The sequence below is a fragment of the Phyllobates terribilis genome, unplaced genomic scaffold, assembly GCF_046119375.1.
Source record: "Phyllobates terribilis strain yellow unplaced genomic scaffold, ASM4611937v1 Scaffold_7__3_contigs__length_470593459, whole genome shotgun sequence".
Lineage (NCBI taxonomy): Eukaryota > Metazoa > Chordata > Amphibia > Anura > Dendrobatidae > Phyllobates > Phyllobates terribilis.
In genome coordinates, this window is record NW_027362767.1 from 358,853,416 (window position 1) to 358,866,298 (window position 12,883).

General features: G+C 45.9%; 1 protein-coding gene across 2 annotated transcripts in view; it reads left to right on the plus strand.

Annotated features, from left to right (window-relative positions):
* The first annotated feature begins 484 nt into the window (after positions 1-484).
* GPC3 (glypican 3) overlaps positions 485-12,883 on the plus strand; it is a 789,745-nt gene continuing 777,346 nt past the window's right edge. The window contains exon 1 of one of the 2 annotated variants that reach the window (XM_073641318.1): positions 485-882. In XM_073641318.1, the coding sequence (XP_073497419.1) occupies positions 735-882 (148 nt within the window). In that variant the 5' untranslated portion in view covers positions 485-734. The remainder of the gene's footprint in view (positions 883-12,883) is intronic. The other variant, XM_073641317.1, reaches the window with a different exon arrangement.

Genomic DNA, 12,883 nt, shown 5'->3' on the forward strand with positions numbered 1-12,883 from the left:
CCCAAAAATTGTAAAATGATGTCATTCAGAATATAACTTGTTGCGCAGAAGAACAAAATTTCGTGCGGCTTTGTCTGTGAAAAAATAAAAAAAAGTTAAGCATCTTGGAGAAAGTGAAGAAAAAACGGAAGTGAAAAAATGAAAAATCACACGTTACTTCTGTAGTTAATGTTAGAGATAGATAGATACAAAATATAAAAAGCGAAGCACCGAAACGTTGCCATAGTTCACATTGGAGTGCTTCCTCTCTTTCTATATTTTGTATATTATAACAAGTTGGACATTTATTTGGAGGCTTGGCGCCCACTGTGTGCAGTTATGGTGCTGTTCCATTATTTTTTTTTGCATAGATAGCTAACAGATTCTATGTAGAGCTACTTTATTCGGAGTTAATAAGTCCTGCTGTACACCACATTTACCAGCAGGTGGCGCTTGTACAGTACACAAGCTGCGCTGAAATCCAAGAGAGGAGCATCAGGGAGCCAGAGCTCATTTCACCTAGGGCAGGAGCTGAAGTGCTGCCCTCCTCTCCTCCTCCTCCTCCTCACTGTATAGGACCTGCTACAGTGTATTCCCAAATTCTTGCAAATAAGCATCTGATGCTGCAGGAGCGCTATTCCTGCTGCCTGGAGACTGGGCTCTCTCTTGCACCTGTGATAGCTGCTAGGTGCCCTGGCATGCATTGACCTGTAAGCAGGATCCTAGTGGGCACTGTGCAAACTGAGAGAGAACACATGGCAGCCCGGGTGCTCTGCATGGCTCTGCTCATGGCGCTGGCGGCTGTGGTCGCTGCTAAGGGGCATCTGAACTGCAAGGAAGTCCGTGCCAGCTTCCACACTCTGCAGCCCGGGGTGAGATGGGTGCCAGAGTCCCCTGTGTCAGGTAAGCTGCACACCTGTGCCCTCATCAGTGCCCTCTAGGCAGAAAACCTAACAGAGGTTGGCAGGGCATGCTGGCACTTGTGCTACCAGCACTGAAAAAAAGTTATGTTTTTACTTATTTTTATATTTAGAACATTTTACTTTGAAAATAAAGACAAGGAAATGACATGGAAATAGTGATCATTTTAAACTGTATATTATATATAGATAGATAGATATATTCGATGATGATATATATATATGCATCTATCTATGTATACCTGTATAAAGTTAAGGACATATATATATATTTTTTTATGTTTTATTCTTTTACTTCTAAATATATTTTATCAGCTTCCTCTTTAAAAAAAAAGAGTAAAATCTATGATTTAAGCGACAAATGCTGCAAATCTTATTGATTGTATTTTGTTTAATTGACCAGATTTGTTTTACTATAGGGGTAATGTAGTCATATACAACAAACATAAAACTTTATGTACTGATGTAAAAAAAAAAATCTCTATGGTAGTAATGTGGGGTCTGGTGTGAGTTCTTCCAGAATGACTGTATTGTAAGTAGTGTATGTAGGCTTGTATTCAGTGTATAGTATCATCTGGTTATGGATTTTTGGCTTCTTTGATTGCTCATATACTTACTCAGCAGATTGGAGCACGGCTTACTTTCTGCAGGATGCAATGCTTATGTTCAAGCTCTCATGTTTGCCATTATTACATGATCTGCCATATTCTTTGTATTAAAATGCTAATATAATAATAATTATTAATTAATACAAGCAATACATAGTATTAAGCCAGACTTTGTTGTGCAGTTTTGAATTGGCCAACTAATGTTGTAATTTTTATTTTTGGGGGTAAATGTGGAGGGGTGCATTTTATGGAGGGAACCAATCATATTAAACATAGTGTTTCATCTGCAGGAAATATGACATAGAAGAGGAACAGCTGAGCAGATAGATGTATAGGTTTTGTGGGAAATGTTTGATTATAACTTATAATTTATTTATTTATGTATTTATCTGCTTTTTTAAGAGTCCACCTGCCTGTTAGTCGCTAAATAAGACCGCCCACTGGACTCCTAAAGATAGAAAATAGAGGGTAATAAATGAATAAGTTACAAGATATGGTGAATCATTTCCCACAAACCTATATATCGATCCGTTCCACTCTCTGCTCTATACCGTGCTGCCTGCAGATCTCACACTATGTTCAACATGACGGTGAACATTTGCTCCACAAAACAACAAACTTTTTTTCTCTCCAGTAAAGTGCTGTAATTAATTATTAGAAAAAAAAAAAGATCCATGTTTATTAAGGTTCTGTATAAAAAAAAAAACCTCAAAGGAAAAAAAGCCCACATGAGAATTTCACTTTTAAATACAGTATGATCACAAGGAAAAAGAACCACTGGGAATATTGTCCACCCGGAGAAATGGCCTCATAGAATAATACTCAGACGGAAAAGAACCCACATGGAGCTGTGTGATTGAAGGATCCTGGTAGTGCAGCGCTATTGGAGCAACATGTGCTGTGTGTGCAGACCACTGTGTCATCTGATAACTGAATGGTCAGATCCTATGTACAGACCTTGTACATGAGATTTGTACATGGAGCACAGACGTGTGCAGGTAGGGAGCGGCTAGGAACGTCCAGTCTCACCCCTCTCTTAAGTACAGAAGAGAAACCATTCTATAAAATCCTGTCTGCTTTACCACACTTCTGCTGCCTGGAGCGCTCATGGAGGCAGCAGCCTGATGGGGGATCGGTATTGTAGTTGACCACTATCCGACACTGTAGTAGTGCACTGTCTGGTATTGTAGAGAGGTAGTAGAGCACTTCCTAGCACTGTAATAGAGCTCTATGTGGCATTATTGTGGGGTAGTTGAGCACTTCCTGGTATTGTAGATGGGCACTATCTGGCATTATTGTGGGGTAGTGGAGAACTATCTGGTATTGTAGTTGGGCACTATCTGGCATTGTGGAGCACTATCTGGCATTGTGGGGAACTATCTGGCATTGTTGGGCTCTATCTGACATTATTGTGATATAGTGGAGCATTATCTGGCATTGTGGAGCACTATCTGGCATTGTAGAGCACTATCTGGCATTTTGGGCACTATCTGGCATTATTGTGAAATAGTGGAGCACTATCTGGCATTGTTGGGCACTATCTAGCATTATTATGAAATTGTGGAGCACTATCTCGCATTGCTGGGTACTATCTGATGTTGTTGTGGGGTAGTTGAGCACTTCCTGGTATTGTAGATGGGCACTATCTGGCTTTCTAATAGGATATTATCTGGCATTCACTAGCATTGTATTGGGGCACCTGTTACATACACGTTCAGATAGGGTGAGACGGGTTTCATGAATTCTTTGGAATCCTGGGGGAACCGTTACTCAGGGTGACCATAGGCTGCAGCTTTTCTCAGGCACACGATAGATTCAGTTGCTGACCAGACACATCTGACAAGAGTCTTTTTCAACAGTTTAACAGTGGAATTTAATCTGAAGCACGGCCATTGCAATTCAGGGATATTATTGCAACAATCTTCATTACAGTACAGTTTAATAAAGCAGGCACAGTAACGTCAGTCTCTTCAGGAGCATAATTCAGCATAGATTAGTTCTCTTTGCAGCACACTTCTATGTATACACAACCACAGGTTTTTCCTTCACAAGGACACAATAGTACACAGCATTCTTTATCCTGCATGGGGATGGAGGGGGGAAGGGTTTGATGAGGGAGATGATCCCTGTGATACAATTCCTTCCAGTCCTTATCTTCCTGCCCGATAATACTCTGCACTGTTAGTTCAGGGAGTTTATCTGACCTGTGTTTAGTTTCTCTCCTGATCTGAATCCTCTTCAGTTGCCTTCTGTCAGATACAGATAACACACCACCTTTCTCTTCGGCTTCAGCTAGACTACAATAACAAGTTCCCCAAAATCCCCCTGGGGCTCTGCTAAAACAATCCCTGTCTCCTGTGACTGTGTTAACCCCTCTAGTTGCTGGATGCTTCTGAAGCACAACACTTCCTGTCTCCTGTGCTTGTGTTATTTGTAACAGTTGCTGGATGCTTTTGAAGCAACAGCACTACTTCTGCATGTCACACACCATCTGGCATTGTGGTGGGACACAGTGGTTCTCTGTCTGTACCATGATGTTCTGAATATTATTCATTGGAAATGTATAACATATATAATTTAGATCAAATTTTCTAGTTTTATTTTTGCTTTTTTTTTAAGAAGTGAGCCGATCCTCAAAGTTATGATTTACTTGGGATAAATTGCCCCAGTAAAAAGAGCCCCATTAGATTGCTGCATAAAGTGCCTTTATATGGAAGACCTATAGTACCACAGAACCCAACTGCAATGCCAGAGAGCAACCCAAAAACACTGTGCCCAATCATATTACCCAATAAAGAGCCTTCACATGGTGCTAATACATGACCCTGGTTCCTCCACTGCTGTGCCACATAGTGCCCCACAGTAATACCTATCCCGAGGACCCATCACACTGCCACATACAGGCCCCATCCTCCCATCTGCCATCAGATAGAGATCTGTACACACAGCGCAGTCAGGCTGTTCCAATAGCTCGGCACTACCAGGACCTATCAATCACTCAGAGCTCCGTGTCGTCTTTTTTCAATGTGGGCAGTATTCCGCATGGGCGTCTTTATTGTACTCATACATGACTGTTTTTTTTTTTTTTTTTTGTGTGAGCAATTTTTCTGTGGACTTTTTTGCCCTGCAAGTTTTTTCCTGGTCACCGTTTATAGTAATTCTTTGTAATGCAGATTTAATGTTGCAAATCAATAGTATTGGCCATTAACTATAAAATAATAAAAAAATAAAAGGAAAAAAAAACCCCCACAAAATAGCCTTGACCAACTTTGGTGAAAGATAGAAATCTCGATGTAACAGTTGTATTGTGAATCCCATAGATAGATTCAGGAAAAGAAAATTATAACAAACGTTAATGACGTTGACAAAAATATCTCCAGGTTATAATTGTTTACTATGTATTTCTCACACATTTTCCCATAATATTAACCACTTATGGATACCCTTAGTCCTCACCTCACATTAACCAGGTTTGGTGAGCAGGATGGCACTTTTGTGTACAAGGCCAGACGTACCATAGGTGCACACACTGGGGCCCAAGAGGAAAGGGGCCCATTCCACTTCCAAAGGAGCAGGCAGCTTCTGCCACAGATACATAAATGGGTGCATAATGATTTACTATTGGACTGCGAATGGCCCATATACGGTTCTTGCACAGAATGTGTCTGGCCTTGTTTGTCTACATGATTCGGCTTCTTTCACACGTCAATGTCTCTGGTACGAGTGGTGACAGTTTCCACATGTACCGGAGACACACTTAGACCCATTCAAATGAATGGGTATGTGCACAACTCAGTCTGTTTTCACGGACCGTGTGTCCATGTGCTCCACACGGAGACAAGTCCGTTTTTTTGCAGATACACAGTCCTCAAAACGTACCACACGGATGACATCTGTGTGTCATCCGTGTGACATGTACCGGCACCTGGGAATCGTGTTGTTCCCAAGAGCTGGTGCTGAATCCTGCCCTCATCATGGGTACCTGCCAGCTCTGAAATCAGCACCAGCGGGGACCATGATCAGGGTAGTAGTAGTGTACTCTCAGTGTTCCCACCTGTAAAATTAAGAATAAAATAATAAAATCCATTTACTCACCTCTCCTACGTGTCCCCCGCTGTCATTCATGTGACTGCTTCTGCAGAGGAGCCATGGAGAATGAGCAGCTCAGGAGCTGTAGCTCAGGAGCGGTGTCCTGTCGCTCACTGAGCTCAGCTCCGGAGCAGCTCATTCTGCCCGGCTTCTCTGTAGCAGCGGTCGCATGGATTACAGCAGGGGACACCTAGGAAAGGTGAGTATAAGGATTTTATTTTATTCTTAATTTTACAGGTGGGGACACTGAGAGTACACTACTGCTACCCTCATCATGGCCCCTGCTGGTGCTGATCACAGCGCCGACAGGGAACCATGATGAGGGCAGCGTTCAGCATCGGCGCCTGGGAACAGCGCTACTTGCCCGTCCGTGTGATCCAGATGCGGCACACGTGCCGTACATGGATGCCACACGTAAAACACACACGGACATGGATATCTCCAGTACCATTTTTTCCAGTACCGGAAATATCCAGACGTATGAAACCGGCCTTAGTCTTACTAAAACATTCATCACTTTATGACCAGAGGTAGTTTATACCCTTAAAATGTGTCCCATTGTCTACTCTAACAGTTACTTTTATACTGTCCAAACTATATTACAAAGTTGATTGCCTTAAAAGGGTTGCTGTCACATGATCACCCTCTCCTACCGCCGGCACCGGTGAATCCTGACAGCGCGCAGTGTGAGGATTGACAAGTCTGTAGTCACATAAAATGACTGCAGACTTTTATGCCAAACCTGGACACTCCCTTCAAGGCTTTATTTACACATCCGTGTTTCCAGTGTGCGTGGTATCCGTTTTTTTCATAGATACTACATAGACCCATTACAACGTATGGTGCTATGCCCATATCCGTGTTTTTATATGAACCGCGTTTCCATACAAAACACACGGAGACATGTCCATTTTTTTTCCAACAGCGCAGATAACAAGGGCCAAAAAAAAAAAAATCCATGGGTCCGTGAAAAACACATATGTGTTTTATATGGACGTATGAAGGAGGCCTAAAGAAGCACTCCCAACAAAACTTTTATTTCCTAAACCTTTCTGAGGCCACGTTCACACGTTCAGTATTTGGTCAGTTTTTTACATTAGTATTTGTAAGCCAAAACCAGGAGTGGGTGAAAAATACAGAAGTGGTGACGTGTTTCTATTATACTTTTCCTCTGATTGTTCCTCTCCTGGTTTTGCCTTACAAATACTGAGGTAAAATACTGACCAAATACTGAACGTGTAAATAATAACTATCGATTGGACGATAAATAGTTAAAAAACAACAACAAAAAGAAGCTATCCCATGGCTCTGCTGACTTGAGCCTGGCAGAAAAGCTTTATCAACTTTAATCAGAATAAAACAAGTCACGTGTTTTGGCACTAAACCATTCATTGCCTTCCTCAGAAATGCACAGACTGTTTCATCCTAAACTAACTGATAAAACTATTTTGCCTGTGTCCTTAATTACGATTTGTTACCAGGTCAAAGTGACCATTTTTTCCTGTTATTTGATTCCCTCTGATTCATTTCCTGAGTATTCTGTTTTTGTTTTAAATGTATTTATTTTTTAATTCCGCCACACCGTTCCAGAGATGTGGGCCTTTTTATTTAGTGCTAATATTAATAATCTTTACAAGGGGGCTTGTCTCCAAGGATCCTCTGGGAGTGTCTTTAAGCTGGTCTGGATTATTACCCTGTGAGCACCACCCCCTTGGTAAAGACCATAAAAATGATCACTAAATAAAAAGGTCCATATATCTGGAAGCATATGGCGGACTGAAAAAAAAAACTCTTTAAAATAGGGTTGTCCACTATTAGGACAACCCCTTCTCAATTTGCCCCCGTTAAAATAAAAGCACTTATAGTCACCTCCTGTGCTGGTGCCGTCCCAACAGTGTCGGCACTCGCGGTTCCGGGCTCCCGTGCGGTTGTTATGACACGCGAGCCCTGCTCCCAATCATCACTGGATATGTGTCACCCCAGGCCTGGATACCACAAATATTAAAGGCTGTGTCTGAGAGCAGGAGGGAGGTTCCCTGGTCAGGGACAATTAGCATACAGAACCTCCTGTCCCAGGCCAGTAGGGGGAGCTGGCTGCCCCTATAAAAGCTGGTACTGGGGGCAGGGTTAGGGAGAACTGGACGACCTAGCTCAGGACTGAGACTAGTCCCAGAGAAGGAGGGACAGTTCAGCTGTAGCCAAGGAGTCCGTGAGGCAGAGGAGAAGCTGCGAGCCAGGGACAGAGGCGACGAGAGCCGGTCCTGGCTGAGAGAATCACCACCGGACATTGGGGTCCGAGGCTGGCAGGGTTGCAAGCCCTGCAGCAGATAACCAACCCGCAAGGGATTTCAGGTTCCTTGGCCTAAGAAGCCTGGAGGCTCCGCCACACAGAGGGACTGGTACAGCACGGAAAAGCGAAAGGTACCTAAGGCCGAGTCGCAAGCCATACAGGCGAAGTACACGGCCAGCTCAGGGACGTGGGCTATCACACCACGAAAAGGGGGATAGTCAGCAAGGGCAGAGAGAGAACGGTACGCCTTCACACTCACCCTGACCAGTGGGGCTCGCCCGAATGCCCTGAGACACCCAGGCCCATTCTGTCACGGGTGTGTCGCCACGAAGATCGTCACGATTACACAGCCTGACTTCTCGCAGCTGACTTTTTGGTGCTTTGTGTTTTTCGGCAGTGAGGGAGTTAATTCTCTCTCTCTCTGTGCTAGACGAGGCCCAGCCTCGCCCAGCTGCAATCAATGCTGCTGTAGTGTGACTCCTTCAAATGCCTGCTGGTCTGTTAGGGAAGTGTCGGTGAAAGCATTTTCATGCAGACTAACAGAGCGGATCGTGGTATTTGGAGTTTCAGAGATAAGTGTATTTGGAGTGTTTTTTCCCTTCCTCGCTTTATCATTTATCTCCTTTCCCGTTGGTGTTCCCTCTGTTGTAGTTGTGTAGTTTTTGTAAGCAAGCTGGTTTTGGTTTTTCCCTTGTACTGTCTCGTTCGTCTAAGTACTGTGTGTGGGCATATTATTACTTGTCCCTTTTTGTTGTAATCGGGGTCCTTCTCAGGACTAGATTACTTAGGTGCAGGGATCCTCAGGAGGTAGGGGTTACGCTGGCGGCCTGGACCTCTGTACCTTTAACAGTACCTCCAGGTTGAGGGATTAGTCAGGGCCCCAGCTTAGGGTCAGCTTAGGCCCCCTACCTCCAGTATACAGAGACAGCGTGACATTTTCACCGACCACTTAGTTTTTCTCCAGCTACCATGGATCCAGTAGCCGGTCTAGCTCGGCAGTTGCAGAGTTTGTCCATGGAGCTGGCGGACGTTAGGTCCAAGGTTTTGTATCCTCAGGAGCAAGCCGGACCAGAACCTAAAGTAGCTCTCCCTGACAGGTTCACTGGGGGGCGGGACAAGTTTTTTGTTTTCCGGGAGGCATGCAAGTTGTACTTTCGGCTGCGACCTCGGTCATCGGGGAGTGAAGAACAAAGGGTGGGAATTGTCATCTCGCTCCTACAAGGGGACCCACAATCTTGGGCGTTCTCTCTTCCCCCGGGCTCCCCGGCTCTCCAGTCAGTGGATAGGTTTTTCGCTGCTCTGGGACTCGTATATGATGACCCAGATCGGATCTCCCTTGCTGAGTCTAAGTTACGTAGGATCCAGCAGGGAGATCGTCCGGCGGAGGAATTCTGTTCGGAGTTCCGTAGGTGGGCCACGGAAACCCAGTGGAATGACCCGGCTCTTAGGAGCCAGTTTTGTCAAGGTTTATCTGACAAATTACAGGATGTGTTGGCACAGTATGACTCTCCCGCGTCACTGGAAGCCGCTATGGCCCTTGCTATTCGCGTTGACAGACGGCTTCGGGAGAGGTGCGGGATAACTCTACCCCCTGTGATGACTCCACCTCCTACAAGGTCCCCTCATATGGTGGTTCCCCTGGTCAGTCCAGAGGAGCCTATGCAATTAGGAGGGACATCATTTCGGGGGAGGGGACCGGTGGTGCGCCATAAGACAGGAAGGTGTTTCTTCTGCGGGAGAAAGGGACATTTTATTGGGAGGTGTCCATCCCGTCCCTTGCAGAGTGAAATGTCGTCGGAAAACTGTTGATCCCAGGTTGTGTGGTGGACGGCAATCTGGGAGTAGGTATTTCGTCCCTAGGTTCGTCTCAGTTTCTCGTACCGGCGGAGGTGGTGGTGGGTACGAGAACTGAGAGGATATCTGTTCTTCTGGATAGTGGGGCCGGGGCTAATCTGGTTGATGCTCGGTTTGCCCGGGTTCAAGGTATGCGATTGAGTGAGTTGGCTAAACCCATCCCCATATTCTCGATCGATGCCAGGCCTCTCGGTCAGGGAAGTTTTTTGCAAGCTGTGCATGACGTAAAACTTCAAGTGGGGGCGATACATAAAGAACTGTTGTCTTGCTACGTGTTGGAGGGTCTTCCCACTCCTATAGTGTTGGGCCTTCCTTGGTTAACTAAGCATAACCCGGTTATTAATTGGCAAACCAGAGAGATAAGCCAATGGAGTAAATTCTGTAATAAAAACTGCATGAACACGGTCATCGGTGCGGTTACTCCTTGGGTCTTACCTCCATTTCTGGCGGACTTTGAGGATGTATTCTCGGAGAAAGGGTGCCAGGAACTACCTCCTCATCGCGAGTATGACTGTTCTGTAAAACTGCTCCCTGAGGCCAAGTTACCTAAAGCTAGGTTGTATAACCTTTCTGGTCCTGAGAGGCAGGCCATGAAGGATTATATTTCAGAAAGTCTGGCTAAGGGGCATATTAGACCTTCATCTTCACCGGTGGCTGCGGGGTTCTTCTTTGTTAAGAAGAAAGATGGAGGCCTACGCCCTTGCCTGGATTTCCGTGAACTTAATCGGATTACGGTCCGAGATCCATATCCGCTCCCACTTATTCCCGATCTCTTTAATCAGATCGTGGGCGCCAAATGGTTCTCTAAGTTGGATCTCAGGGGGGCGTACAATCTGATTAGGATGAAGGAGGGGGATGAGTGGAAGACGGCGTTTAACACTCCGGAGGGGCATTATGAGAACCTTGTCATGCCATTCGGTCTGACTAATGCCCCGGCGGTGTTCCAACACTTTGTTAATGACATTTTTCGCCGCCTGGTGGGACAGTTTGTTGTCATATATCTGGATGATATCTTAATTTACTCGCCGGATCTGGTGTCTCATCAGGAGCACGTTAGGCAGGTGTTACAGATCTTGCGGGATAATAAACTGTATGCCAAATGGGAAAAGTGTGTGTTCGCCGTACAGGAACTCCAGTTTTTAGGCTTCCTGGTTTCAGCGTCCGGTTTTCGTATGGACCCTGGGAAAGTGCGGGCAGTTCTTGAGTGGGATCGGCCTGAGAATCTTAAGGCACTACAACGTTTCCTGGGGTTTGCTAATTATTACCGGAAGTTCATTCGTAATTTCTCGTCCATGGTTAAGCCTCTCACAGACATGACTAAAAAGGGGACGGATTTTTCTAGGTGGTCTGACAAGGCTTGTCAAGCATTCTCCTCCTTGAAAAAATGTTTTGCCTCGGCACCCATACTCATTCAACCTGATGCGTCACAGCCATTCATTGTAGAGGTAGACGCTTCCGAGGTAGGGGTGGGAGCAGTATTGTCACAAGGTTCGTCCCCTGGTAAGTGGCATCCGTGCGCCTTTTTCTCTAAAAAATTGTCGTCCACTGAGAGGAATTACGATGTCGGCAATAGGGAACTCTTGGCCATTAAGTTAGCTTTTGAGGAGTGGCGCCATTTTTTGGAGGGGGCAGTCCATCCGGTCACCGTCATCACCGATCACAAGAACCTGCTACATCTGGAGTCCGCGAAACGTCTGAATCCCAGACAAGCTAGGTGGTCATTGTTTTTTACCAGGTTTAATTTTGTCGTTACATATCGTCCTGGGTCAAAAAATGTAAAGGCGGATGCCTTATCTCGTAGTTTCCCTGGGGCCGGGAATACGGACGACCCGATTCCTATCCTTCAGGAGGGGGTGGTGGTTTCGGCAGTATGCTCTGAGCTGGAGGAGGAGGTATTGGAGGCTCAGGGGGACGCCCCTGTTGGACCTCCGGGGAGACTGTTTGTTCCAGATCAGTTGCGACAAAAGGTGATCGAGGCACACCATAACTCAGTTTTTGCAGGACACCCGGGGAGTAGAGCAACTGTGGATCTCCTCTCGCGTCGGTTTTGGTGGCCTAACTTACATAAGGAGGTGGTAACTTTTGTCGCGTCCTGTGGGGTTTGTGCGCGCTCTAAGACCTCACATACCCGTCCGTCTGGGGCCCTCTTACCTTTGAAGATCCCGGAGCGTCCTTGGACTCATCTGTCTATGGACTTTATTACGGACCTCCCTCCGTCTTCGGGTAAAACGGTCATACTCGTTGTAGTGGACAGGTTCAGCAAGATGGCACATTTTATCGCTCTTCCGGCTCTCCCTAATGCTAAAACTCTTGCGCAGGTGTTCATTGGGGAGATTGTGAGGCTTCACGGGGTACCCTCCGAGGTGGTGTCTGATCGGGGGTCTCAGTTTGTGTCCAAGTTCTGGAAGGCGTTTTGTGCACGGCGGGGGATGCATTTGTCGTTCTCATCGGCTTTTCATCCTCAGACCAATGGTCAGACGGAACGTTTGAACCAGAGCTTGGAGACATATCTCCGGTGTTTTGTGTCAGAGAACCAGGAGGACTGGGCTTCTTTCTTACCTCTGGCAGAGTTTGCTCTTAATAATAGGCGGAGCGAGTCCACTGGTAAGTCCCCGTTTTTTGGGGCATATGGTTTTCACCCCCAGTTTTGTACTTTCAGTAGGGGGGGCTCTTCGGGGGTTCCTGAGGAGGAACGATTTTCCTCATCACTCGCTTCAGTATGGAGAGGGGTGCTGAAGAATCTGAATACTATGGGGAACCGATACAAACGTATGGCTGATAGGAGGAGAGTGTCTGGTCCGGACCTAAGTGTGAACGATCGGGTATGGTTGTCTACCAGGAATATAAAACTTAAGGTTCCCTCCTGGAAACTGGGTCCCAGGTTCATCGGGCCGTACAGAATCAGTTCTATTATTAATCCGGTGGCATTCCGTCTTGACCTCCCCCCTACGTTTAAAATTCACAACGTGTTCCACAGATCGTTGCTTAAGAGGTATGTGGCGCCGGTGGTACCGTCACCTTTACCTCCCCCTCCAGTGGTGGTCAAGGGTAACTTGGAGTTCCAGGTATCGAGGGTCATCGATTCACGCTTTAATCGCCGGTCCCTTCAGTACCTGGTTCATTGGAAAGGGTATGGTCCTGGG